Source organism: Stegastes partitus, unplaced genomic scaffold (assembly GCF_000690725.1).
Source record: "Stegastes partitus isolate 25-593 unplaced genomic scaffold, Stegastes_partitus-1.0.2 Scaffold1892, whole genome shotgun sequence".
Lineage (NCBI taxonomy): Eukaryota > Metazoa > Chordata > Actinopteri > Pomacentridae > Stegastes > Stegastes partitus.
Window position 1 is genome coordinate 22,143 of NW_007579623.1, and position 24,652 is coordinate 46,794.

The following is a 24,652-nucleotide window of genomic DNA, read 5'->3' on the forward strand; positions in this document are numbered from 1 at the left end:
GGCTACACTTAGAGACAGACAACCAAGCACACTCACATTCACACCTACGGACAATTTAGAATCACCAATTAACCTCAGCATGTTTTTGTACTGTGGGAGGAAGCCGGAGAACCCGGAGAGAACCCACGCTGCATGGGGAGAACATGTAAACCCCACGCAGAAAGAAAGAAATTGGCGACCTTCTTGCTAGGAGGCAACAATTATTTTTTTTTAAGTTATTTTTTTTGGCCTTTGTGCCTTTATTGGACAGTGTTAGTGAGAGAGAGACAGGAAAGTAGGGGAGAAGACATGTGGGAAAGGGTCATGAGTGGGATTTGAAATCATGACCTCCACATTGGGACTGTTGCCCTGCACATGGGACACCAGCTGAACCAGGTGAGCTATAGCGGCGCCCACGAGGCAGCAGTTCTAACCACAGAGCCACCCTGCAGTCTGCATCATAAACAAAATCTTAATCAGTTTATTATTTGTTTTTTGCCTTTGAAAATGTCCAATTTAAGCAAATTTTTCTTATAACTACAATGAAAGAAATACATTTATTAAATATTATTAAGATATTGAGTTGTTTCCTGCAGGACTCATGCAGGTGTTTCACTCATCCTGTCTGTTTAGACAAATGCTGGAGTCCCTGCATCAGTGGCAATAATAAAAGCAGAATTTGTCCCACTTTGGCTGCTGCAATAAAACTAGTCTTACATCGTCAGACCGATCTCCACAACACTGTGGAAGCTTGGAGTGAGGAAGATGTCAGTCAGACACAGTCTGCACTCTCCCACGCACTCCTCTAATGGTCCAAAACAAGTGATATCACTTCTGTGGGTGTCCAGGACCTTTGATTTTTATTCATTGTTTATTTTAAATTCCGTGTTTATCTGCAGATCTGCACAGAAACAAAACAGCTGATGTGACTTTTCTATTGAGAATAGACCCACATTGCTTCACTTATAGGTATGATTTCATACATATCTTATGTGACATACGACACGGTTGGTGGTAGGAGTGCACATAAAGGCGTGCTGTCAAAATACATATATGTTAGTGTTCAACTTTAAAACATGCACGCTTCAAAGTGACCTCTTACTGCAGATAAGACCGCTGTTCTGCTGCTATGGACTGAGAGTCTGTAGCACCACTTTTCATCCATGTAGTACTCCCTTGTGACATCTTCACCCAGCAGTTTCACACCTCTGCTCACGTGACTCTGACTGCTCACATGTCTGCCATGTGATCTTAATGACGCTGGGGTGACGTAGAGGTGCAAATTAGCCACAGAGGGTAAGTGCCACTGATAGTTAATCACTTAACGAGAGAATAAAAGAGCGCACATTAATCTATAATAGCTGCACGCAGGAAAACCTGTGCTTTCATTTACATATTCAAGTGGATAATTGAGGGTTAGATGTCATATAACTTCTGTAGTTTTTCCACATACGTGGCTAATTTCACTCCCCGCCCTTAGATTTCATTTTGGTTCTTGAATTCTCTCCTTTTTTGGCTCCGTGGCTCAAAGGGAACGAGAGCTGTTCCTTCCAAATGGTCCTGAAAGCTCTTCTCTCGGTGCGTGCGAGAGTGTGTTGAATCAAGCTTCAAGGCAATTCATCCCTCTTGGTCTGTGATGCCATTGCTCCAGTGAGAGGACACACTCAGCTGCACCATCACACACACACACACACACACATGCAGCATCTCTTTAAGGTCACAGCTGGAGACAGAGTTCAGCACTTCTACTTTAATGACATGTCATGGTGTCCTTCGTTCTGTGAGAGCAGAGAGAGAATTAGCCACTTAAGCTGTTTTTTTTCTCTCTCTCTCTGTGAATCCCACAGTCAGATTACATCATGTTCAGGTTGCTTTTGCAACTAGAGAGCAGAAGAATTACAAGTCAAGAGACAGATTGATTTCCATTGATGTTAAATTGATTTGTTTCGTGTGGGTTTTTATAATAATAACAATAATTGAAGGGCTGCAAGGTGGCGCAGTTGGTAGCACTGTTGCCTCGCAGCAAGAAGGTTGCCGGTTCGCGTCCCGGTGGGGGCACCGGAATCTTTCTGCGTGGAGTTTGCATGTTCTCCCCGTGTAGCGTGGGTTCTCTCCGGGTTCTCCGGCTTCCTCCCACACAGTCCAAAAACATGTTGAGGTTAACTGGTGATTCTAGATTGTCCGTAGGTGTGAATGTGAGTGTGCTTAGTTGTCTGTCTCTAAGTGTAGCCCTGCGATGGACTGGCGACCTGTCCAGGGTGTCCCCTGCCTTCGCCCTAAGTCGGCTGGAATAGGCTCCAGCCCCCCCCCGCAACCCTAATGAGGATTAAGCGGTGTATAGAAAATGGATGGATGGATAACAATAATTGATCAGATTTATATAGCGCTTTTCTAGACACTCAGAGACGCTTTACACTGTCAATTATTCATTCACACACATTCATTCTGGTGGTGGTAGCTACGATTGTAGCCACAGCTGCCCTGGGGCAGACCGACAGAGGCGTGGCTGCCATTCTGCCCCTCCGACCACCACCTCAAACAATCCATTCATACACACCAGGCAAGGTGGGTGAAGTGTCTTGCCTAAGGACACAACGACCATGAAACAGGTCACAGGGCGGAATCGAACCGCCGACCTTCCGATCATCGACCGACTCGCTCTACCACCTGAGCCACAGCCGCCCCAGTTTTTATGGTTAATACATGTGTCTTGATTTATTGTTTTTTTTTAATATTTCAGATCAACATGCTGCTGACCTTCAGTATGGGCGAGGACTGTCCGTGTCCCACAGACATCCAGGAGGAGCTCTACGACTTCCACAACCAGCTGCAGCTCCACTGTGGTGAGTAACAGGAAAAATGTTACGAGCTGCTTTATTGTTTATGTGTATTACAAAAGCGGCAATATTGTTTTTTTAACATGACGCAATAATCCTAAATTGCTCGGATCTATTTTACAATCGTTACACGTTTTACTCAGGCAGCTTGCATGAAAACGTAACAATGAAAAAGAACAATCAAAACACTGATATGGAAAAGCTAATACACTAATTGCGCATATTTTTCCAGCTATTTCGTGAGCTGCAGTCGTGTCGGCAACGGCGTAATTGCGCTTCTTAGAATGGTTTGTTTTCCCTCTCTGTGTCCCTTTCCGTCTCTCGGCAGAGGATTCATAGTTCAGTGCCTCTAAGATTGCTCTGACATCTTGATGTTTTGTTAAATAATTGAATCGGCCAACCCTGTGTGGCACCACTGATCTAATGGTAGTCTCTGCCATGCCGCATAGCACCAACCTGTCATGGCACCCTCCACGGAGAACAATAATAGCTCGAAATTGCAAAGACGCCGGGGGAGAGGGACAGACGTACGTCACATGCTACGCGTCACACAAACGAGATGTCTGCTGCACCTGCAGGAACTCCACGGAGACGCCGTTTCATTATGCTCTGTGAATGTTTGTCTGTTTGTTTGCTGCGCAGGAATCCCCATGGAGGAAGACGAAGACGAGCAAGACACGTCCATCAAGGGTCGCCTCCTGATGCTGGTGAACAAGATCAAAGGGCAGTCTCACAAAGCAGAAGAGCCCACAGAGAAGGAGCAAGCTGCACCATGTGAGCAAACCTCTGCTTCTATTACTGATGCTGTAGCGCAGGGGTCTCGAACTATGGTCCTCGAGGGCCGCAATCCTGCAAGTTTTAGATGTTTCCTTCTTCCAACACACCTGATTCAAATGATCAGGATCGTTATCAGGCTTCTGCAGAGCTTGATGATGAGCTGATCATTTGAATCAGGTGTGTTGGAAAGAGGGAAACATCTAAAACTTGCAGGATTGCGGCCCTCGAGGACCGGAGTTCGAGACCCCTGCTGTAGTGCCTGCTGGATCATTAGAACTGGGTGAAACAACTAATTTCTAATTGGCTTTAAATCAGTCATGGGATTGCAAACATGAAAACATACAAACGAGAAGCTGTCAAACCTCTGGGAGTAGCAAACTTAAAAGCTTTTACTCTCTTCCAGCTTATCTAATATTTGTTATTTACCTGCGAACCCTGAACTCACGTGTTGCCCATTTACTCCTCGCTACATTCTGCTTCTTCGTGGCCTCGTTCACCTCTTTTTGTACCAACTCTCCGTCTCTTGTTCCCGGCACAGAGGGGCGAGAATTAACAGGAGGCGCTCCTCTAGCAACCTCAGTCTTGCCTCTATTTGTCTGCCGGTGTCATGTGGACTGAGTCACCGGGTAGCAGTCATTTCCATTTCAATTTCTTTTCAATTTCATTATGGTAATACGAAGCCTGGTGGAAGAGAGGCTCCAGAGTGAAGAGCATCCTCTGTCAGCCGCCGGGCGAGAAGAAACGAGAAAAGAAAAAAGAAAAAAAAACGTGTGATAAAACCAAATCCTTCACCTGATTAAACCCATAGACGGATACATGCGTGGACTGGCTAAAGCACACAAGGTTGAGCACACACGCTGTAACAAGAACCTTTTCAATCACCGTCCTCAATCATCGAGGTGCCACATAGCGGTATGAATGCAGAACAAGCGCTATCTAATTTCCTGCCTCCAGCACCACTTTGGTCAAAGGACCACCAATCAGCCGACTGATTGTGAGTTATTATTTATACGCTTAGACAAACACTCTCCACCTTGTTTGGTCTTGTTTACCTCCAACGTTCTGCTTAGATTTTGATATTGTGAGGGTTATTTATTAGCGCGTGTCTCAATTTGTCCTCAAAACGACCCCCGTTCTCGCCGTAAAACAAGGCCCGTATGTGAGCCTTTGATTGCATTTTATCGCTCTTCAAAACCCTTCTGAGAATCCACTCGCAATCTCCAGACTGTTCTTGAGCGATGCAGACAAGAAGAAGTGGCCAGATTGCACACAGGGTACATTTGGGCTGAACTCGGTGTTGCTGACTGCAGACGCTTGAAAGGCAATCTCTCCACGGGGATTTGGTGCGACCCTGACAGAGCGGCGTATATAAGACCACCACCGCACACATCTCCGGGAGCGAGCAGCAAGGTGGGATGAAAATAGAGGCGTGTGTGTCTTTTTCCCCAAAGGAACGCTTCGGGTCAATGTGGCGGTGGTCTCTGCAGGCGGGGGGCGGCTTGTGTAAGGTCTGAAAGATCAAAAGAATAATTTTCATCGGCAGCCGCGGCTCAGGAGCACTTTTGTCACAGCTGAATGCTTCAAAAAGCGCAGGAAGGGAGTGAAACGATGGAAAATCTGCTGAATGCGCTTTTAATTTGAATAATTTTGCCATCGTACATGTTTGCAGTGAGACTTAAAGCTCGATTGGAAGCCTGATTTGTTTGTCTTTTCTTAGTTGAGACTGTTTTCTTTGTCCCCCCCCTTTCAATGGCTTTGGCGCAGTACAGCCAGATGCATTGTCTGGCAATTTGATTTATCTTCAAGAGCTTCCAAGAGCCACACAAGCACCTCTTTGAGGCAGCGTGCTAATATCAGCGAGCTAATAGTTCTTCAGTAGGAAGTAGATCTCATTACAACTGTACACATTGTGTTCTGTGGATGTGGATTATTCAGATTAACAGACTTAACATTTAGAAAAGTCTGTAGCACAGACAAATTCTATTTCTCTTCACCGTATTGGTTTCAAAGTCAAATTTAACCTGACCAGCAAATTAGCCACATTCTGCTAGAGTGAAGCAGGTTATGCTTTATTTGATTTAAATTCTTTTTAAATGCAGCCAATTATGTTTTATTTCATTTAAAGGCTTTTCTGTGCCTTTTGATAATTCGGATAAAACAGCGTGTAACGTGGATTAGAAGATAAAAGATCACCTGCAGCACTGTGAAACACCCATGGACATGAATACAACACTCCAGCTCTGTAGGCCGTTGCACTGCGGTGGCAGGCTGATTTTTTATTAATATTATCATTTGCATTTAAATGATGGTTCAGAAAACACTGACATTTCCGCCATTCGTAATAATCGGTGAAGTCGTGTGCTGTGCCACGTGCGTAAATTGCGTTCAGCGCTTTTTAAAATCTAAAACTAGGCGACATTCTGCATTTGTTTGCTCGGAGCATCGCTGCATCTAAAAGCAGGTCCTGTGAACGGCTGGTCATCAACAAAAAGTGTTATTCAAATGGACTAATGATGCAGCTGAATGGAAAATTAAAGGTGCGCTGTGGAATTTTTGATCACTAGAAGCTCTGTGGACCTTGTTTGGTCTGTAACACGCATAAAGATAAGATGGGCTTTACATCCTGCAGTTTACTGTTTAGTAGATGCACAGACTGTCCATTAAAGATGGATGTAGCCGCTGTGGTGCCACCTACTGGTTTGTAGATTACTGTTTAAATTGGAATTTGGACTATTGAAGGACAATGTGACGAACGAAGGTTGGTTCTGACCATTTACATGTCCATACAGCTGCCAAATGTCTATCTATAGTTGGTCACACTTCAAAGCACGCTCAGCTTTACCTAAAATCGAGACCACTGTACTCTATTAAAGTAGCGTAAGATAATAAATCCAGTAAGAAGTAGGGTCATTTTTCATATTTTTCTATACAATTGGGCTTCTTTTTGCATCCACAGAAGTCGCCTCCTGCTGGCCGATAGCAGGACTGCAGGTGTAATTCTCCCTCACATTGTCTTCATTTATCAGACTTGTAGATGTGCGATAANCACATTGTCTTCATTTATCAGACTTGTAGATGTGCGATAATTCAGATTAGAGCAGCTGTTGCATCATCAAACTAGGAGAGCTTCAGCCTCTAGGTGCCGTAAACATCAGCACCAAATGTCATGACGATCCATCCGTTAGCTGCTGAGTGATCATCCCAGTGAGGAACTCGTGTTTTGATTTGTCCTTTTATTATATATCGCACGTCCAGCATTAACAGATAGTTTTGTTTTGCTCAGAACTAGACGTATTTTATTCGCTGTTGTGTGAGTGTATTTGACATTTATTGGTATATTTTTTTTAAAAGAGGGTTTACGAGGAGGCAGTAGGATAGCGGGTGAAGAAGACATAAAATATTCCGCGCTGTGAGTCCAGCTATAACTTCTCCCCCTCCATCACATCGTCTCACTCCCAGAGACCCTGAAGATACAGACGGCGCCGTTGCCTCGGCCATTATTTTATAAGAATGAAGTAAAAGGAGCGCAGAAGTCGTTTCCCTCCTCTGATGAATGGTTCATCCAGCAGGAGCATTTAATGCTCAGACATGACGACTTGCCTCGAAGAAATCCGTGTGTGTGAGAGCAAAGGAGCTGTGTGTGTGTTTGTGTGTGTGAACTCTTACACCATAAAAGAAGCTGGCTTCCATCGGTGTAACTCAAGACCGGCCAGATTTGTGTGTTAGGGTGTAGTGAGGGGAAAGTGCTGGAGGGGTGTATTCAACAGCGAAGCAGATGGAGAAGGAGCTGGTGAGTGTGTTTGATCGTGTGACAGAGTGAGAGTCAGGTGTTGTGGAGCCTGTTGGCTGAGAGGAAGAAATGTCGCTTCTCGTTTTGGAAAAAGCTGGTGCTTCTGCCCTTTCTCTGACACCCACGCGCCCCTCGGCAGCAGGATCTGTTACAGCTGACATTCTGCTGGCTTCCCACCCAATCTCACAAAATGCACACACACACACTCACACACACCCTTGCACTGATTGACAACCGGGTGCCAAAGAGCCATTCGAAAAACCAACAACATCCAATCAACCAAACTGACACGGGGACCTTAAAACCGCAATCATCTAATTGCAGTACTTTTAAGGAAATCAATTCTGTGTAAATGACTCCATCTGTTATGGTTGGGAATTGTTTAATTTATGTCTTTCTCCCCTTTGTGTATTCATACCCCAAGAACAAATATACACCCTCACCCACACACCCTATTGATCCAGTTTTAATGAAGCCTTAAGGGTAACCCGCATACGAGCTGTCCAAACAAATGTCTTCTTTTAACCTCAGACGCGTAACTATTAATATCTTATCCTCTTCCCTTCCTTATTCTTTACATAACACGGCTTCGTTTCCGCTCCGCTGAAAATGTGCCTTTCCATGAATGAGCTCGCAAACTGTGTTTTCTTCTCCACAGAATGGAGAAAAAAAAAAGGTCTCACATTGTTGAAACGCACCTGATTACCTCTGCTTTAACAGAGTCGGCTGACACACGAACCCAAACCACGTGGCAGACTTTGAAAGATCCGTCTGTCTTTTCTTGTTGTTCTGTGCTCAAGGTCTTATTTGCATCACTGAACCAGTTCTTCCTTTCAGTACTCAAGCATTGGTTGATAAAAAAAGGGGAGTCAAGTGGAGACTCTTTCAGCCTAATGGAGCTTTGTGGAAGGATTTGCGTGTTAATGTGCGTCTATGTGTGTATAAGTGCCTCAAGGAGGTTGGTATCTTTTTGTGCGACCTCACTTAATATATTTTTTTCTTTTCAGGCCAAAAATATACAGCAAAGCTTACGAGATGGCACAGTGAGCACTTCACTGCCAAAGCACATCTCCTTTTACCGTTTAATACAAGAAAATCCTGTATTGTTTTAACCAATTTGCCTTTTTTAGAAAGAACATATTAGCAATATTAAAGCTGCACTACTGGCGCAGTTGGTAGCACTGTTGCCTCGCAGCAAGAAGGTAGCCGGATCGCGCCGGAATCTTTCTGCGTGGAGTTTGCGTGTTCTCCCCGTGCAGCGTGGGTTCTCTCCGGGTTCTCCGGCTTCCTCCCACACAGTCCAAAAACATGTTGAGGTTAATTGATGATTCTAAATTGTCCGTAGGTGTGAATGTGAGTGTGCTTGGTTGTCTGTCTCTAAGTGTAGCCCTGTGATAGACTGGTGACCTGTCCAGGTGAACCTGCCTTCACCCTGAGTCAGCTGGGATAGGCTCCAGACCCCCACGACCCTAGTGAGGATTAAGTGGTGTATAGATAATAGATGGATGGATGGACAGCTGCACTAATCCATATTTATGTATTAACAGTAAATGAAAGATTTGTTTATGTCAAAGTCACTTGTAATTTTGATCAAACTCTGTGGTTCCTCTTAGCTCCACTGAGCATTTCAGCACCTTTCAGCTCATTGTCGTGGTTTTTTGCCGCTCGTCTTCGCTGCTTTGAGTCACTCCCACCTCTCGTGGTTGAAAAAGTTCTGCACGCTTCCCACCAAGTGAGACAAAGTTGCTGCAGTGAACTTCTCCCGAAACCCTGAAATTCCCTCAGAAATCATTCTTTTGCAGCTTTAATTATGTTTAATGATGTAATTTTCATTCATCTCTGAGAAGGGGAGACGTGTAAAGGTCCTTCGGCGAGAGATGTGTCCATAAAATGCATAAGTTTTACGGCTTAACTGCTATTACATAATATATAATGTCCAAGGTCAATTCAGTCATTTTACGTTCTGTGATTGGCATTATAAGTGCAGGATCATTTAAACAAGGTGATATACTTATTTGAATTGTCCAAAATGTATGTTTATGACTTTATTTTCTACTTACAGCAAAGTTTCTTGTTTGTCCTACTTAGAAAGTGATAAAATAGGACGTTTTTTTAATGCCACATATTCAAAATATTCTTTGTTAAAAAGTAATTCTGTCATCCAACTTTCTTTCCAGCCAATCTGAAGGAGCTCATCTCTCAGACCATGGTCAGCTGGGCCCAGGAGTGTCACATCCAGGACCCAGAGCTGGTCCGTAAGATGTTCAGCCTGCTGAGGCGGCAGTACGACAGCATTGGGGAGCTGCTCCGAGCCATGAGGAAGACGTACACCATCAGCGCTGCCTCGGTGCAGGACACCATCAACCTCCTGGCCTCCCTCGGTCAGATCCGATCTCTTCTGTCTGTCCGGATGGGAAAGGAGGAGGAGAAGCTCATGATTGACGGACTGGGGTAGGACAGAAAGTTTCCAACTTTCCTTCATTCTTTGAAATCTCCGTTTAGATTTTTTTTTCTTCGGTTTTTCAACGAACATCTAATATTCTCTCTTTGTCTGTTTTAATTCACCAGTGACATCATGAACAACAAGGTCTTCTACCAGCACCCGAACCTCATGAGAATACTGGGCATGCATGAGACTGTCATGGAAGTCATGGTCAATGTGCTCGGAGGAGACAAGTCCCAGGTTTGACAACTTCTACCTCAATCTTCTGCACTTCTTCAGGGTTCACGGCACCTCCTCGCCGGAAACAGTGTTCTAGCTTACAGAGCGCTTGTACTTTAGTCTAGTTTTGTTTATCGTTTGTATGTTTGTTATCGTTTGTATGTGAAGTACGATCGCGGGATGAGTGTTCATTAATGAAGCCGCGGTCCTGACAACAACAGAGTCTAGGCGGGAGGGCAGAAAGGCCAGCATGTGGCCGACTGTTTGGCCGGCAGTGTGTGAAGAGGTCAGACCTTTTCCACATTAATTAGGAATGAAGACATGCAGGGGAATTTAGAGCAACAAGCCTAAAGGAAGTTGTTCCAGTAAACTCAGCACCCCAGGGTAAAGCAGCAACCACTCCGAAACCACTTGTTGTGAAATGACTGCCTTTTTTATGAGAGCGTTTGTTAGCAGTGTCTAGACAAGAAGATATTAGATTCTATTTAGGTCCGCCGTCTGCTGCCTGAAAATTATTGTAGGAGTGAAACATGTTGCCTGCTCTGCAGTTACAAATCCAAGAGAGAATATTTGACCCTACTTTGTGTGTGTGTGCCTCTCCACAGGAAATTGCTTTCCCAAAGATGGTGGCCAGCTGTTGTCGCTTCCTGTGCTACTTCTGCCGGATTAGCCGTCAGAACCAGAAGGCCATGTTCGACCACCTCAGCTACCTGCTTGAGAATAGTAGCGTGGGCCTAGGTGGGTACAACCTCTGTCCAGCTCTGTTTGGTATCTGACTTCTTGAGATGATGATTTAGCTCAAAACCTACAAAAATGTAAGACTTTGAAGAGGATGAAGGGTACCTGAACATAAACATGTGTGGTGGCGGCCACATTTTCTAAACCAAAACACATCTTGTATGAAAGATGAACTGCAAAAACTGCTCATTAATATTGGTGATGCATTGTAAGCACCCTTTGGCCACCAGCGGACTTGTTCTGTTCCTCTGAGCTCACATACAGACGGGTGACAAATCAAAGGAAAGACTAACAAAAAGTTTCTTAGAAAGGTGTTGGGCCAACTCATGCCTCAAGCTTTAGTACTCCTTGACTTTGGCTCTCCAAGTCTCGACTAAGCAGATGATTCTTCCAAAGATATTCCCTCATTTAGAGTTTTGATGATGGAGATGGAGAGCACTGTCCAACACATCCGTCCACAATCTCACTTAAGAGTTCAGCTAGCTTGAGATCTGGAAACTGGTGAGCGTCATAGAACATGATTTACATACTTTCCCTATGGATGGTACATTGTCATCCCAGAAAAAAAACACTCCCACCAGAATAGAAATGTTTCCTCACAGGACAAAGATAATCACGGAACAACTTTGCATTGTTCTTTAGTCGTGAACCCAAACCTTGCCAGCACAATGCCCCCACAGCAGAAGTGACCCTTAACCCTTCAGTTAACCATACCAGTTTTCCTTTAACTTGTCAACCATCTGTATATGAGCCTCCCACCTTGACAGATGTGTGTCTAAGTGTGAGTGTCTCCCTCAGACGTACACAAACGTGCACCCAGATACGAAGGCGTACACACACACGCTGATTCACGTATCGCTTTTGAATTAGGTGGCGCAAAGTTATGTGGCAGTAAAAGTCAAATAAAATATTCAGTCTAAGAATTAAAAAATGATAAAATGATATTAAAGTCTGCAAGCAATTACCACAGTGTCAGATGCAGTGTGTAAGTGTACAGTGCCATGTAAATTGGTTCTCATAAATCCTGAAATGACTGAGGTATCTGGTGCAAACTGAACTAATGTTAACCCGGTGCTGGCAGATGAGCTGCTGGTGATGTTTCAAAGAGGGGAAACACCACCCCCTGCTGTCTGTTCAGCAGTAGTTGAAGTGTGCACATTGTAGCTGTCTGGATATACTAGTATAAGATAGAGCAGGACTGGCTGTAAGAAGCTGAGCCTAAATGTGTGCTTTCTTTTTGTTTCAGCCTCACCAGCTATGAGGGGCTCCACTCCTCTAGATGTGGCTGCTTCCTCAGTGATGGACAACAATGGCTTGGCTCTCGCGCTGGAAGAACCGGATCTAGATAAGGTAAACAAACAAACAAAAAAAGACGCGAGTTTCACTTCTTGTAAATGAGGGAAAGAGTCGAAAAAAGGGGGATCTACACATGCAATAATTGTGTTTAAAGATGAAGTTGTCCAAAGTAAAACCACTAAGGGTTAAAGATTAAAGTTGTGTATGTTTTGCAGGTGGTCACCTACCTGGCTGGTTGTGGTCTTCAGAGTTGCCCAATGCTTCTGGCTAAAGGTTATCCAGACATCGGCTGGAACCCCATCGAGGGAGAGCGTTACCTGTCTTTCTTGCGATTTGCTGTCTTTGTCAACGGTAAGACTACTGTTACCCTCACACTTGGATGCTGTCTCTCTCTTTCTGTTTATTCTTGGATCATATTTCTATCTAAATATGCAGAGGAAGATAGCAAAGGTGTGAAATAACCTAATTCAGCTGCTCAGTCTACCTAGAGTTTTGTCTGAGACTGAGAAGGGGGTGAATGTGTTGTATTTTTCTATGTATCTATGCACTCACATGATGTTTGTCTTCCAGGAGAGAGTGTGGAGGAGAACTCCAGCGTCGTGGTCAAGCTGCTCATCCGTCGTCCGGAGTGTTTCGGACCTGCTCTGAGAGGAGAGGGAGGCAACGGTCTCCTGGCTGCCATGAAGGAGGCCATTAAGATCTCTGAGACGCCTGCTTTGGACCTGCCGGGCTCCGTCCAGGGAGTCAGCTCTGATGTGTAAGCCATAAAAATCAAGCGAATCATATAAAATCAATGCCGAGGACTTACCTTCAAGATTAACTGCTTATCCCCCTTTGTCTTGCGTCTTAGCTATGATGCCCTTTAAAACCGCTCTATCTCCTCTCTTTTTCTGCTCTCAGATCTGCTGACGGCGACGACGAGGAGGAGGTGGTCCACATGGGCAATGCCATCATGTCCTTCTACTCTGCGCTCATTGACCTGCTGGGACGCTGTGCCCCTGAGATGCATGTATGTTTGTGGGAAGCTGTGACATTTTTGTTGTAACACTTATGTTGTTTTCTTTCTTTAACTCATCTGCTTTTCCCTTCTTCAGCTCATCAACAAGGGCAAAGGTGAAGCTTTGCGTATTCGTGCCATTCTGCGCTCTCTGGTGCCGACTGAGGACCTTGTGGGGATCATCAGCATACCACTCAAAATGCCCATCATCAACAAAGGTACTGGTCAGGCTGTTCACACTAAAGAAAAATCTTGATACCTCCACCAGACAACGCCACCTTCTCATTTACGACAGCATGTGTAGCACACGTGAAAGTACAGCGGTGGCGAAACTCTGCGCATTCAGTGCAAAGTGGAAAGTTATTGATTTCATTTCACTGCTCATGCCTTTTTAATCAGCACAACGCTTTACTGCACACTCCCATGGATCTGAGTAAGCCAGATCATTTGTATAGCGAGCTGTCTTGCTCTATTGATTGATCTGCATAAGCATGGTAAGGCTCGCCTCTTAAATTTGCTGCTGTGAGCACCGCCACACAAGCTTTGTCAGCAGGCCAAGAGTGAAGACAGCGAGCCGAGGCTCCGGCACCAGAAAACTGCTGCATGCCGCCTAATGAATACACATGACTCCCATAATCAGAAAAGACTTGCCATTATGTACTGTGCGCTTTTCCCTTGGTATTTCTCTGCTCCACACCTTGCGTGGATTACGCCGTTCAAGATGCTCTTCCCATCGTTTGTCTGTCTCAATCTCTCTCAGACGGCTCGGTGACGGAGCCGGACATGTCAGCCAGCTTCTGTCCGGACCACAAGGCCCCCATGGTGCTGTTCTTAGACAGAGTGTATGGCATCGAAGACCAAAGCTTTCTTCTTCACCTGCTCGAAGTGGGCTTCCTGCCTGACCTGAGGGCCGCTACCTCTCTGGATACGGTAGGCAGAGCTGACAGCGGCGTGGGAGAGAAATAACGAATCGCCAACCACTGTAACATGAACTTCATCAGGGAGTTTCAGGATCAATAATATTGGGCAACCTTTTATACTAATGAGGAGCTCCTCATTAAGCCTAGGTTCTAGTTTCATTATATTTGATGAATGTAATTGTTCTTTACTCTTTATTTATCAAGAAAAAGTTTGCAGAGTTTTAAGTAAATGAACAAAATCGTTGGAACAAAATGCTGGATTCCTTAACTTTAAACTCTGAAATCCATCTGATGAAGACTGTCAGATGAAATGAATCTATCATCATGTAATTTGTGAAAAGGGTTTATTGAAAGTGCAGGCGAATAAAAGTTCTTTTCAGCATCTGACCAGCAATTAAGTCAGTTATTCTGTAAGCGTGTGCATGTGTGTGAAGTCTGCTGGATTCCTAGACAGTAAAGGGAGCCTTACGCAAAGTTTGGACCTTTATGGCACTCGTTTCCCTAATTTTTGGTTTTTGTCTTCGGCCTTCCCCAAATCTGACATCTGTCCTGGTCAGCAGTGTTAATGTGGCAACAGCAAAGCATATCACTCAACCTGTGGCTGTTAATTCTGACTTCTTGCAAAACAGAGTCCTGTTTGCAAAGACAGACACTGATATTTTGTTTTGCACTGCCCACGAGAGCTGCTAACTTGAATTTCGTTGTGCTTTCTTGCACAATGACAAATAAAGAGATTCTGATATTAATTTATGTGTAAGAATCTGAGGTCTTTGCGGTTGTAATATTACTTGGCTCTGCTGGCGTTAACACAAGCAAGAAAAATCTTTGCAAAGTTTGCGAACATTAGCCACCATCAGCTAGTCGTATCACTTCAAAAAAGGCTAAGTGCTGGCAACATGTGATTTTCCTTTTGGGGAGTGTTGTTTTATATTTACGTACTGTAGTTTAAAGTAACATGTAAATGTTAACACAATCTTGTCTCTCTACAGGAAGGTCTGTGCACCACGGAGACAGCCCTGGCCATGAACCGCTACATCGGCTCGGCCATGCTGCCCCTCCTCACCCGCTGCGCCCCTCTCTTTGCCGGCACCGAACACTACGCCACCCTCATCGACTCCACCCTGCACACCATCTACCGCCTTTCCAAGGGACGTTCACTCACCAAGGCGCAGAGAGATGCAATAGAGGAGTGCTTGCTGTCTGTTTGCAAGTAAGGAGCATAAGAAACTTCCTGTCTGTGGAGTTCTTCTTCCAGCCGGTGATAACACACCAAACACTCATATCTCACCTGGCAGGAATAACGACGATCAACAGCACATTCTATCAGCTTTCTAGGGAAATTCTACTGGAAGTCAGTTCCTGTAAATATCTTTCTAAGGCAGTGCGACAAAATTGGTCGGAGTCGGAGAAAGTGGTGTTTAAATGCAGCCCTGGGCAGCAGCACTCTTATCTCTGTCTCACGCTATTCTGCAGGCACCTCCGTCCCTCCATGCTGCAGCAGCTCCTGCGCCGCCTCGTCTTTGATGTGCCCTTGCTGACTGATTACTGCAAGATGCCTCTAAGGGTGGGCAACAGTTTCTTCACTTTTTTCACTCTTCTTAAATCCCTTTGTCATCCTTTATCTCGTGGTCCCTGATGCTTTGCCTGCATGCCTTCCTTTTACTTGGTCTGCCTCATTATCAGCCGGTTGCTTTTAATCTTTGTCATTTCAATTTCTTTTTTTTTCCTCTTATAATCAAACTACTCTTTTTTTTTTTATCTGTGTGGTCGCTGCTTGGTTACGCTTCACTCCCCCAGGTTTTTAGATCGTCAACTTGGCAGCGAGCTACCAACAGCTTATTTCCACCAACTCCAGAGAAGGTGTACTTCTAATGCAGTATTACTGGTGTTCACCTCTCTCTGTCTCAAACACACACACACTCAGAGGTGCACGGTTGCATCACACCTGTGGTGTTAATCATCTGGTGTGCAAGAAGTGGGCAGCTAGAGGAGGGAAAACAAGGGGATGAAGTACTGGACTGTGTGATTACAGGCTTGTTGGCTCCACTGCTCCACTCCATCTGTCAGGCCACAGGAGAGAAATACTGAAGCTGTAATAGATTGTGACTGGCCTGTGAAATGGAAGACGGAGTTCTCCTCACTTTCATGTACAGATTTTATATTTCATTTGTGCTGAGTATGGGAGAAATGATTCCCTTTGGGGTTCTGTTTGTTATGCATGCGTGGCCGAGTGCGAGTGTGTTTACAGGTAGCACGCATGCTGATTACCTGTCACTGAAAACATTGTTTCCCTCACTAAAGTCTGTATATTTATCACTGTGTCTTGCCGTTTGATCTGTTTGTGACCCCCAGCTGCTAACAAACCACTACGAGCAGAACTGGAAGTTCTACTGCCTCCCGTCGGGCTGGGGCAGCTTCGGCACAGCATCCGAGGATGAACTTCTGCTCACCAAGAAGATCTTCTGGGGGGTGTTTGACTCTCTGTCCCAGAGGGTGAGGTGTTACCCATCAAGTTTGTTTTGTTATCTAGATGCTTTGCAGTCTTATCCTGACTTCACTTGGACTTCATGGTGATCATTTAGCTGCATTTGACGAACAGCTGACACCTGCTTCTTGTTGAAGAGCATTTTCTAATAGAGTGTATCACTACAAAGGCTCCACCAAATTGATAAACAGTTCAATGAAAGTCACCTAATCCATCACAGCCCCGATTAACATGTATGTATGCAAAGGAATCACCGGCTCAAATACCATGAGGTCTGTTAGCAATGCAGATGGCTGGACTCAGCACATCTCTCTAAATGCCCACTCATGAAAGGAGGCTGTGCAAAGGGCCAGTCTGAAAACATCAATATCTGGACAGCCACCATTGATCCAAAGCCTCTCGGGCGGTGGTTCTTCAGCTTTTAGAATAATTCTTCATTAACGTCTCTTCTGCTGGCCGCTGTACTGTTTCTCTCAGGCTGGAGCGGCTGTGCAGCTTCATCCAGCTTTAACGAACAACTAAATACATTACATTTGTTAAGCAGCGTTTCTAGTTGCACAGATGTGCCGTGACTACATTTCAGGAGATGCGTTTTACATTTAAAGCTTTCTTTCTCTCTCTCCTCGTGCAGAAGTATGACCCGGAGCTATTCAAGATGGCCATGCCTTGCCTCAGTGCCATAGCTGGAGCTTTGCCACCAGACTACGTGGATGCCTCCATTAGCACCACTGTGGAAAAGCCTGTGTCTGTGGACGCTCAGGGCAACTTTGACCCCAAACCCATCAATACTGCAAAGTAAGTCGTTTCAGAGACCGACATCTATGAGAACTATAGAATCATCCTGGCCTGAAAACCCAAGTGCAAAGAGATAATTGAGATGTGGGGACTTTGCAAGTGTATGGTTTTTGAAGATTTTAGTCATGAATTGTCCTTTTTTCTTTTAACCATGGAGATCTCATACTCCAGCTGTTGTTCCAGATGAGTTGGAAATGGTTTGGAGAATGACATTTTAGCGAGTTTTGGATTTAAAGCCGAGTTTGATTATGAGCTGTTGAAATGTTTGACAAACCGCAAACCGACGCATCTCCTAAATTGACCAACCAAATGTTAAATCCATCTATTACACCATTTTTTTCATGTAACATAGTTTATTTGTAAAGACATACTATTTTGATTAACTTTTTAAATGATTGGATTTGTAGTGACATGTACAGCACAACCGCACACGACTTCACTAACATGCATTTGCACACATTTGTAGACTAATTGACACACTTTTTTTTTTTTCTAGCATTGCTCTTCCAGAGAAGCTTGAACATTTTGCCAACAAATATGCCGAGCACTCCCATGAGAAATGGTCTGCAGAGAAGGTAAGGCCAAAGATAAGAGCCTCCACCAGGGGGAAATGGCTATTAAATGGTGCACTATTAGACTCAGAGCAAGTCATGAGTGTTGTAAGAAAAGGATAGGACACTAAAAATGTCTCGCCTCGAAGAAATATTGCGCAGGACGATAATCAACTGAAAAGCATTTCAGCCATATAAAAGTGGGAGAAAAATCAATTCAGATCAATATCTCCATTTTTTATTTTTTTTATTCTTTTTTTTTTACATCTCGCAGCAGTTTTCTCTTTTGGCGATGCCTCTTTTTGTTATAACCTAAAGGGATACTCTGGGCATGCTGACAATAATTGTGGTAGTCTCTGAGCAGAAGACCTCTGCTCTCTTTTGTGCCAGCTGCTTAGTTTGCATTGTTGCATCTGTCAAAAAAAATTTAGCAAGAGCTGAGAACGGCAAGAACCCAATGTACTATAACTCCGTAATGTGTTGTGTGTGTGTGCTCGATCTTTTAGCCAGCCTTTCAAATAATAAATATCATCCTCAGGGGACTCTGAAGGCAATGAGGATTGTTTTTTACCCTCCCTGTTTTTGCCTCAGGTCCTGCTGGGGTGGAAATATGGAGACTGTGTGGACGAGAAGGCGAAGACTCACCCTCAGCTCAGGACGTATAAAGCCCTCACAGAGAAGGTACGCAGTGATGAATGTGAGATTTGTGTATGGGTTTCTGGGTGTGTTCTTAACTTCTGGGTCTGCTGCTTCAGGAGAAGGAGATCTACAGATGGCCAATAAGAGAGTCCCTGAAGAGTATGCTGGCAATGGGCTGGAGCATCGACAGGACCAAGGATGGAGAGAGCATGTCTCAACAGAGGGAGAATGAGAAAATGAGAAAGATATCTCAGGTTTCACAGGTAAAGATCAACGATTCTGTCTCTGCAAAAAAAATGGAAAGAAAAAAATGTCGTTGTTGTTGTTGCATCCCACCAGAGCATCAATAATGTGTTCAAAACAGTATAGTACACAATGAAAATAAATCAAGTCTCCTGAAAAGTGTTCGTCTCCGGTATGAAGAATGTAGATAGTCAATGTGTTTAATGCCTGAAAAAGTCTTATCTTTTATGACACATGCTTTCTCTCTTAAACAAACAGGTTTATGCGTGCCTTTAAAATGAGAAAATCATCATATAGTATTGATTGTTAACAGGCTTTTATTCAGAACTAATATTTTTATGAAACTGGGATAACAGAGGCTGCCCTTTAACCACTAATCCATTGTATAGCTTATCGCTAAGTGTTTCAACAGTTCATTCTATCTTAGATAGATAGATAGATAGATAGATAGATAGATAGATAGATAGATAGATAGATACTTTATTAATCCCGAGGGAAATTCAAGCAACCAGCAGCATATAAACACAGACCATGCACACAGAATATTTCAGGTTTTTAAAGTTGCTTAACAATAAGTTTTTCCACAATTCTTCTGTTTACTTCTGCTATTCTAAGCTCTGTTTACCAAATGTGTATTGATAACAGTTTCAACTCTTACTTTTTCCTTTTTTTTTGCTAGTCGTTAAAGTTTTTATCATTGGCATTACATCTAGCTAACTATTGCAACTGTTTATTATTTACTGTAGCTAACTGTTTTGAAATGCTTTTTTGCTGCTTCTATTTAAATCTTTGGAGCCTTTATGTCTAGCTATTTCAACTATTTATTTGCTTTTAGCTAATGTTGACTATTTCAGCTGCTACTTTTGCTTATTTTTATTTATTTGTTTTTTTGCTATGTATTTCAAAAATGTTAATTTTTAACGTAACTGCTAGCTAACAGTTTCAATGATTTGTTTACTTTTAGCTACTTTGTCTTTTTCTTTTTGCCAATTTCGATTACATCTAGTGAACTGTTGTGACAGTTTGTTTTTTTTGCTCCCTTTTAGCTGATGTTAAATTTTTCAGCTGGTTTTTACTCATTTTTTGTCAGCTATTTTGAAATTTGCAATCATTAGCTATACTTTCTGCAAACAAGTTGAACTCTTTATCCATTACTTGTTGCTAATCATTTATAATAATAATAGTTTGTATTGTTAATTAAGTGTGGAAACCACTGGCGTCGGCTTTTGGCTGCTGATCAAACACTTATTTACCAGAAAAACAAAACTGGTTTTGTTGCTAATTTCTTTCCACAATAGACTGAAAGCAGAACAGCCCAGAATAATCCTTTAACACATGTCGTTAGAGCGCTAATCTTGTGTTTTCCAAGTGTTAATATTTAGCACGCGGTGTTTCATTGTGAATCTGCATCTATTTCCAGGCCAACGGTTTTAATCCGAGCCCGATAGACACGAGCAACGTGGTTCTATCCAGGGAGCTGCAGGTGAGTGACCCCACATTTGTTTTGTTGTACTTCTTCCCTTTTATTATATCAAACGATCTCCGTCTGAATACGAGATCAAAAGCAATCTTTTGTGAATGCCAATGAGCAGCGTGGGCGAGATGTGCTTCTCGCTGAGTTTGTCTGTTTTTGTCTTCGGTACAAGGGGATGGTGGAGGTGGTGGCTGAAAATTACCATAACATCTGGGCCAAGAAGAAAAAAAGTGACCTTGGAAGCAGAGGTGATTTGCTAATGAAGCCAGCCGTGAATGCACAGTCTACTTCGCAACGACACATTCAAAACAGACAGACAGAGACTCTACATGCCGGGTTGTCTGTCCTGCTGGTTTTGACTAAACGGGTTCAACTGAGCGGTGCTTCCATTTCATTTGCCCTCACACAGACAGTCAGCAGGGAGACGTGCTGCAGGTGATCACGTCTAAACACGAGGTTGTTTGTGGTTTCAGGTGGGGGAACACACCCTCTTCTGGTGCCCTACGACACGCTGACAGCTAAGGAGAAAGCCCGTGATCGAGAGAAGGCTCAGGACCTTTTTCGCTTCCTGCAAATTAATGGCTATAGCATCACAAGGTCAATACGCCCAATGTCTGTCATTGATATTACATTAAGGTCTTTACACCACTTCATAACCATCAGTAGTCAGCGCAGTCCTTTATCAAATGCTATTAAAGGAGTTTTAGTGTTGTCAAAATATTAATTTATCGGTAATGTCTTTTTACGTTGCAGAGGTCTGAAGGACCTGGAGCAGGATTCCTCCTCTATGGAGAAAAGGTTTGCCTATAGGTTCCTCAAGAAGCTGCTCAAGTACGTGGACTCGGCCCAGGAGTTCATCGCACACCTCGGTATGTTATTATCACATCGGAATATGCACCCATATGTAGACTAATGGTCACGCTTTTCTCTCAGATGTGTTGTTATTACATCAGACTAAAGACCTAAAAAAGACTAATATTAAACATCTTGTGTATGTTCTCACTGCAGAGGCCATGGCTGCCAGTGGAAAAACAGACAGATCACCTCATGAGCAAGAAATCAAGTTTTTTGCCAAAGTAAGGAAGTCATACGAGCCAGTAGTTTAGTAGCATAGATCAGGGGTCTCGAACTCCGGTCCTCGAGGGCCGCAATCCTGCAAGTTTTAGATGTTTCCCTCTTCCAACACACCTGATTCAAATGATCAGGATTGTTATCCGGCTTCTGCAGAGCTTGATGATGAGCTGATCATTTGAATCAGGTGTGTTGGAAGAAGGACACATCTAAAACTTGCAGGATTGCGGCCCTCGAGGACCGGCGTTCGAGACCCCTGGCATAGATGGAGAACTCTTTGAAATATTACTTTCCTAACCGGTTGTGGTCTTGTCTTCATCGTCGCCCTCCTTCAGGTTCTTCTCCCCCTCATCGACCAGTACTTCAAGAACCATTCGCTCTACTTCCTCTCCTCCCCCAACAAGAACCTGAGCAGCAGTGGTTACGCCTCCAACAAGGAGAAGGAGATGGTCACCAGGTATCCACTCACACACGACACTAGTTTGTTCTCTGCTTGACATCTTCTAATGTTATATTGTTTTGTACTTATATACTCAGTGTGTTGATACCACTCTGTCCATATTGTTCATTCTATTTTAACGTACTTTATACACCCACTAATTGTAAATAACGCACTCAAATGCTGCTTTTGCACTTCTGGTTAGCTGCTGAACTGCATTTCATTGTCTTGCAATGACAATGAAGTTGAATCTAATCTTATCTTAATTACTAATCTTCTATACAAGGATTTACTCGCTGTGTGTTTTCTAATTCCTTCCCTGTTTCTATTCTACACTTCTACAGCCTGTTTTGTAAACTGGCAGCTCTTGTCAGACATAGAATTTCTCTCTTTGGTAAGTCGATCCCTGTTGAATGGTCAGGAATGCATGTGCATGTGTGTTTCTACATGTGGTCTTAAGGGCTTTTATTAACGGCACCGTGAACGGCAAAAGATCGGAATGTGTGTCTATAAAAGTGCAGAGTCAAACCCTGAAGGAATAGCTTTAGAAAATTAATTGCTTTCTTTGATACAACCGTCATGTCTGTGCGATAAATGAGAAGCTACTGCCAGGAACTGATTAGCGTAGCTTAGCATTAAGAAACATCCAATCTAACATGCTCCAAACCTAACAAAATCCACCCGCTTGTACTTTTTTATAAATTAAATGTAGTTACACAAATCATTTTAAAGGCTAAGCTAAGCTAACTGGATGATAATAGTCAAAGATAGAGTCTCATCAAGCAAGAAAACCAAGAAGCGTATCTCCCAAACTATTACGTAAAGCAACATCAATTTAAGCCTCCTGTCAGTCACTGAAACAACCATCGATTATTTAGATTGTGAGGTTTCCGTATGTAAATCAGTCGACTAAACCACTGACTTCATTACTTAAACCGCTGTGCCCTTACCTACAGTGGATGTCCCACATCCAGCTGAGGCGGTGAACCGGACATCGATCCACTGACCTTAACACGTTTAAATGAAACCTTAACCTGCCCGTCTCACTGGTGGGGCGACCACAATCACAGCTCTGCCCTGAGAGAAGCTCAAGACAGTCTTTAGATGTGGGTGACTGTGTGTGTTCACGACCTGACGAGGATCTTTGTGGTGTTTTGCAGGAAGCGACTCCACCACCATGGTCAGCTGTCTGCACATCCTGGCTCACACTCTGGACACAAGGTGGGCTCAAACGTGGCCAAGCACAAAACACGAAGGGAACTTTTTGATAAATGTTAAGATGTTTGATAATGATTGCGGTTAAGTATACATTTATTAGAAGGACGTTGTTCTACTGTAAAGTGGATTTAACCTCTGCCGCATCCTCGAGAGTAGCTTATTTGTCGGGAACGGTTTCTTTTTAAACATTTGTGGAGTCTTGTGGGAGGCGCTGGCATTAACAAAGCGCCTCCTCTGGCATTTAAATAAGCAGCACGAATTTCATGCAGCACATGTTGCCCAAGGCTCACAGTGTTCTTTAGAGACAATGTACTGTTTGTTAATGCCGCTCACACATAATGAGGCTAAATTGGCGATGTATTATTGTGTCTTGTTTGCACTAAAGAGCTACAGCTGAAGCCCAAAGAGTCTGTCTTTCATTTCTCCTTCCTTCTGGGACACATCAACGTTTAACAATGGGTAATTCATTTACCAATGTTATGAACTGTGAAACGCTGCAAACGGACAGACTAATCATATTAATGCATTGTGCTATTTCAGTGGCGTATAATGTTTCTAAGCTCCGACGTTGGCAAACTCACCTTGGATTTAAATATTCTCCTAATTCATAAAATAAATCATTTACGTTTCGGTGTGAGGGCGGTCAGGTTGACGCTCACGTCTCATATTTCATGACTAAAAACCTTCACTGGCTGCGAGAGTGGAGTTAATTGCGTATGTGAGCGTGTCCTACTGTGGGTAAACAGTGTTGTCCTTTGCATACCAAGGGGGGGTATATCCAGTGGTTTATTATAGCCCTGCCCTTGCGTATCTCCTCGTTCGGTTTCAGTCATTCATCACGCTCTCGTTCACTCCAACAGGACGGTGATGAAGTCGGGCTCGGAGATGGTGAGGGTGGGGCTGAGGACGTTCTTTGAGAACGCCGCGGAGGACCTGGAGAAAACTTTCGAGAACCTGAAGCTGGGGAAGTTCACTCACTCCCGCTCGCAGATGAAAGGGGTGTCTCAGAATATCAACTACACCACCGTCGCTCTGCTCCCCATCCTAACTGCCCTGTTTGAACACATCACTCAGCACCACTTTGGAGTCGATCTGCTTTGTGAGTACCGACGGCGTAGGAATGATCAAGCGTGCTGTCGGAGAGGCTGCAAAATACCCACAGTGTCAGCTTCAGTTTATTGTAATGCATGATTTACATGCTTCTGACACATGGATGCAGTGTTCATATCAGTTCAGCTTCCATACAGCATCATAGAGTGACATGAATACAAAAAAAAAATAGTGTTAAAGCTGGTAACTTGGGGCCAAATGTGCTAATATGTGTCTGAAGAGTAGATTCACTTGTTTTGTCCATCGATATGTGCTTCATTTATCAAACAGGTTTCTGAGCCAGTATTTGCAAAACGTGTGTCTCTCTTCTTACTGGTTATGCATTCAAGGGAGGATCCTTGCTATAATGGCAGGAGAGATGTTAACAGAGGTTAATCGTGTATTCCACTGGATTTACTAAGGTCGTGTAATTTGCGACGGTCAGTTCTGTGGGGAAAATTCGCCGCCTCTGAAAATCAGGCCTAATCATAGTGTAAATCGGGATTACATAGCCACAAGGAAGATTGCGGAGGGAAAAGAAATACTACATGAATTTCAGTGGGAGCATATGTGGTGTAGCTGCATCCTGAAAATGTTCAAAAGGCTTTAATGAGTTAACAAGAAATGAGCTACTTTAGCTAAATCTGATTAT

At 43.7% G+C, this 24,652-nt stretch overlaps 1 protein-coding gene across 1 annotated transcript in view; it reads left to right on the forward strand.

Moving 5' to 3' along the window:
- The window catches only part of LOC103373042 (ryanodine receptor 3-like), a 77,378-nt gene that overhangs the window by 20,743 nt on the left and 31,983 nt on the right, over positions 1-24,652 (forward strand). Inside the window, 27 exon segments of the mRNA XM_008302840.1 lie at positions 2,720-2,822; positions 3,459-3,590; positions 9,561-9,834; positions 9,952-10,066; positions 10,651-10,783; positions 12,030-12,133; positions 12,295-12,430; positions 12,650-12,836; positions 12,980-13,088; positions 13,174-13,294; positions 13,837-14,006; positions 14,986-15,206; positions 15,470-15,560; positions 16,349-16,489; positions 17,113-17,276; positions 17,773-17,851; positions 18,419-18,508; positions 18,583-18,729; positions 20,130-20,192; positions 20,356-20,431; positions 20,657-20,780; positions 20,937-21,052; positions 21,192-21,259; positions 21,590-21,711; positions 22,038-22,087; positions 22,854-22,914; positions 23,772-24,010. Of these exon segments, the coding sequence (XP_008301062.1) occupies positions 2,720-2,822; positions 3,459-3,590; positions 9,561-9,834; positions 9,952-10,066; positions 10,651-10,783; positions 12,030-12,133; positions 12,295-12,430; positions 12,650-12,836; positions 12,980-13,088; positions 13,174-13,294; positions 13,837-14,006; positions 14,986-15,206; positions 15,470-15,560; positions 16,349-16,489; positions 17,113-17,276; positions 17,773-17,851; positions 18,419-18,508; positions 18,583-18,729; positions 20,130-20,192; positions 20,356-20,431; positions 20,657-20,780; positions 20,937-21,052; positions 21,192-21,259; positions 21,590-21,711; positions 22,038-22,087; positions 22,854-22,914; positions 23,772-24,010 (3,436 nt within the window).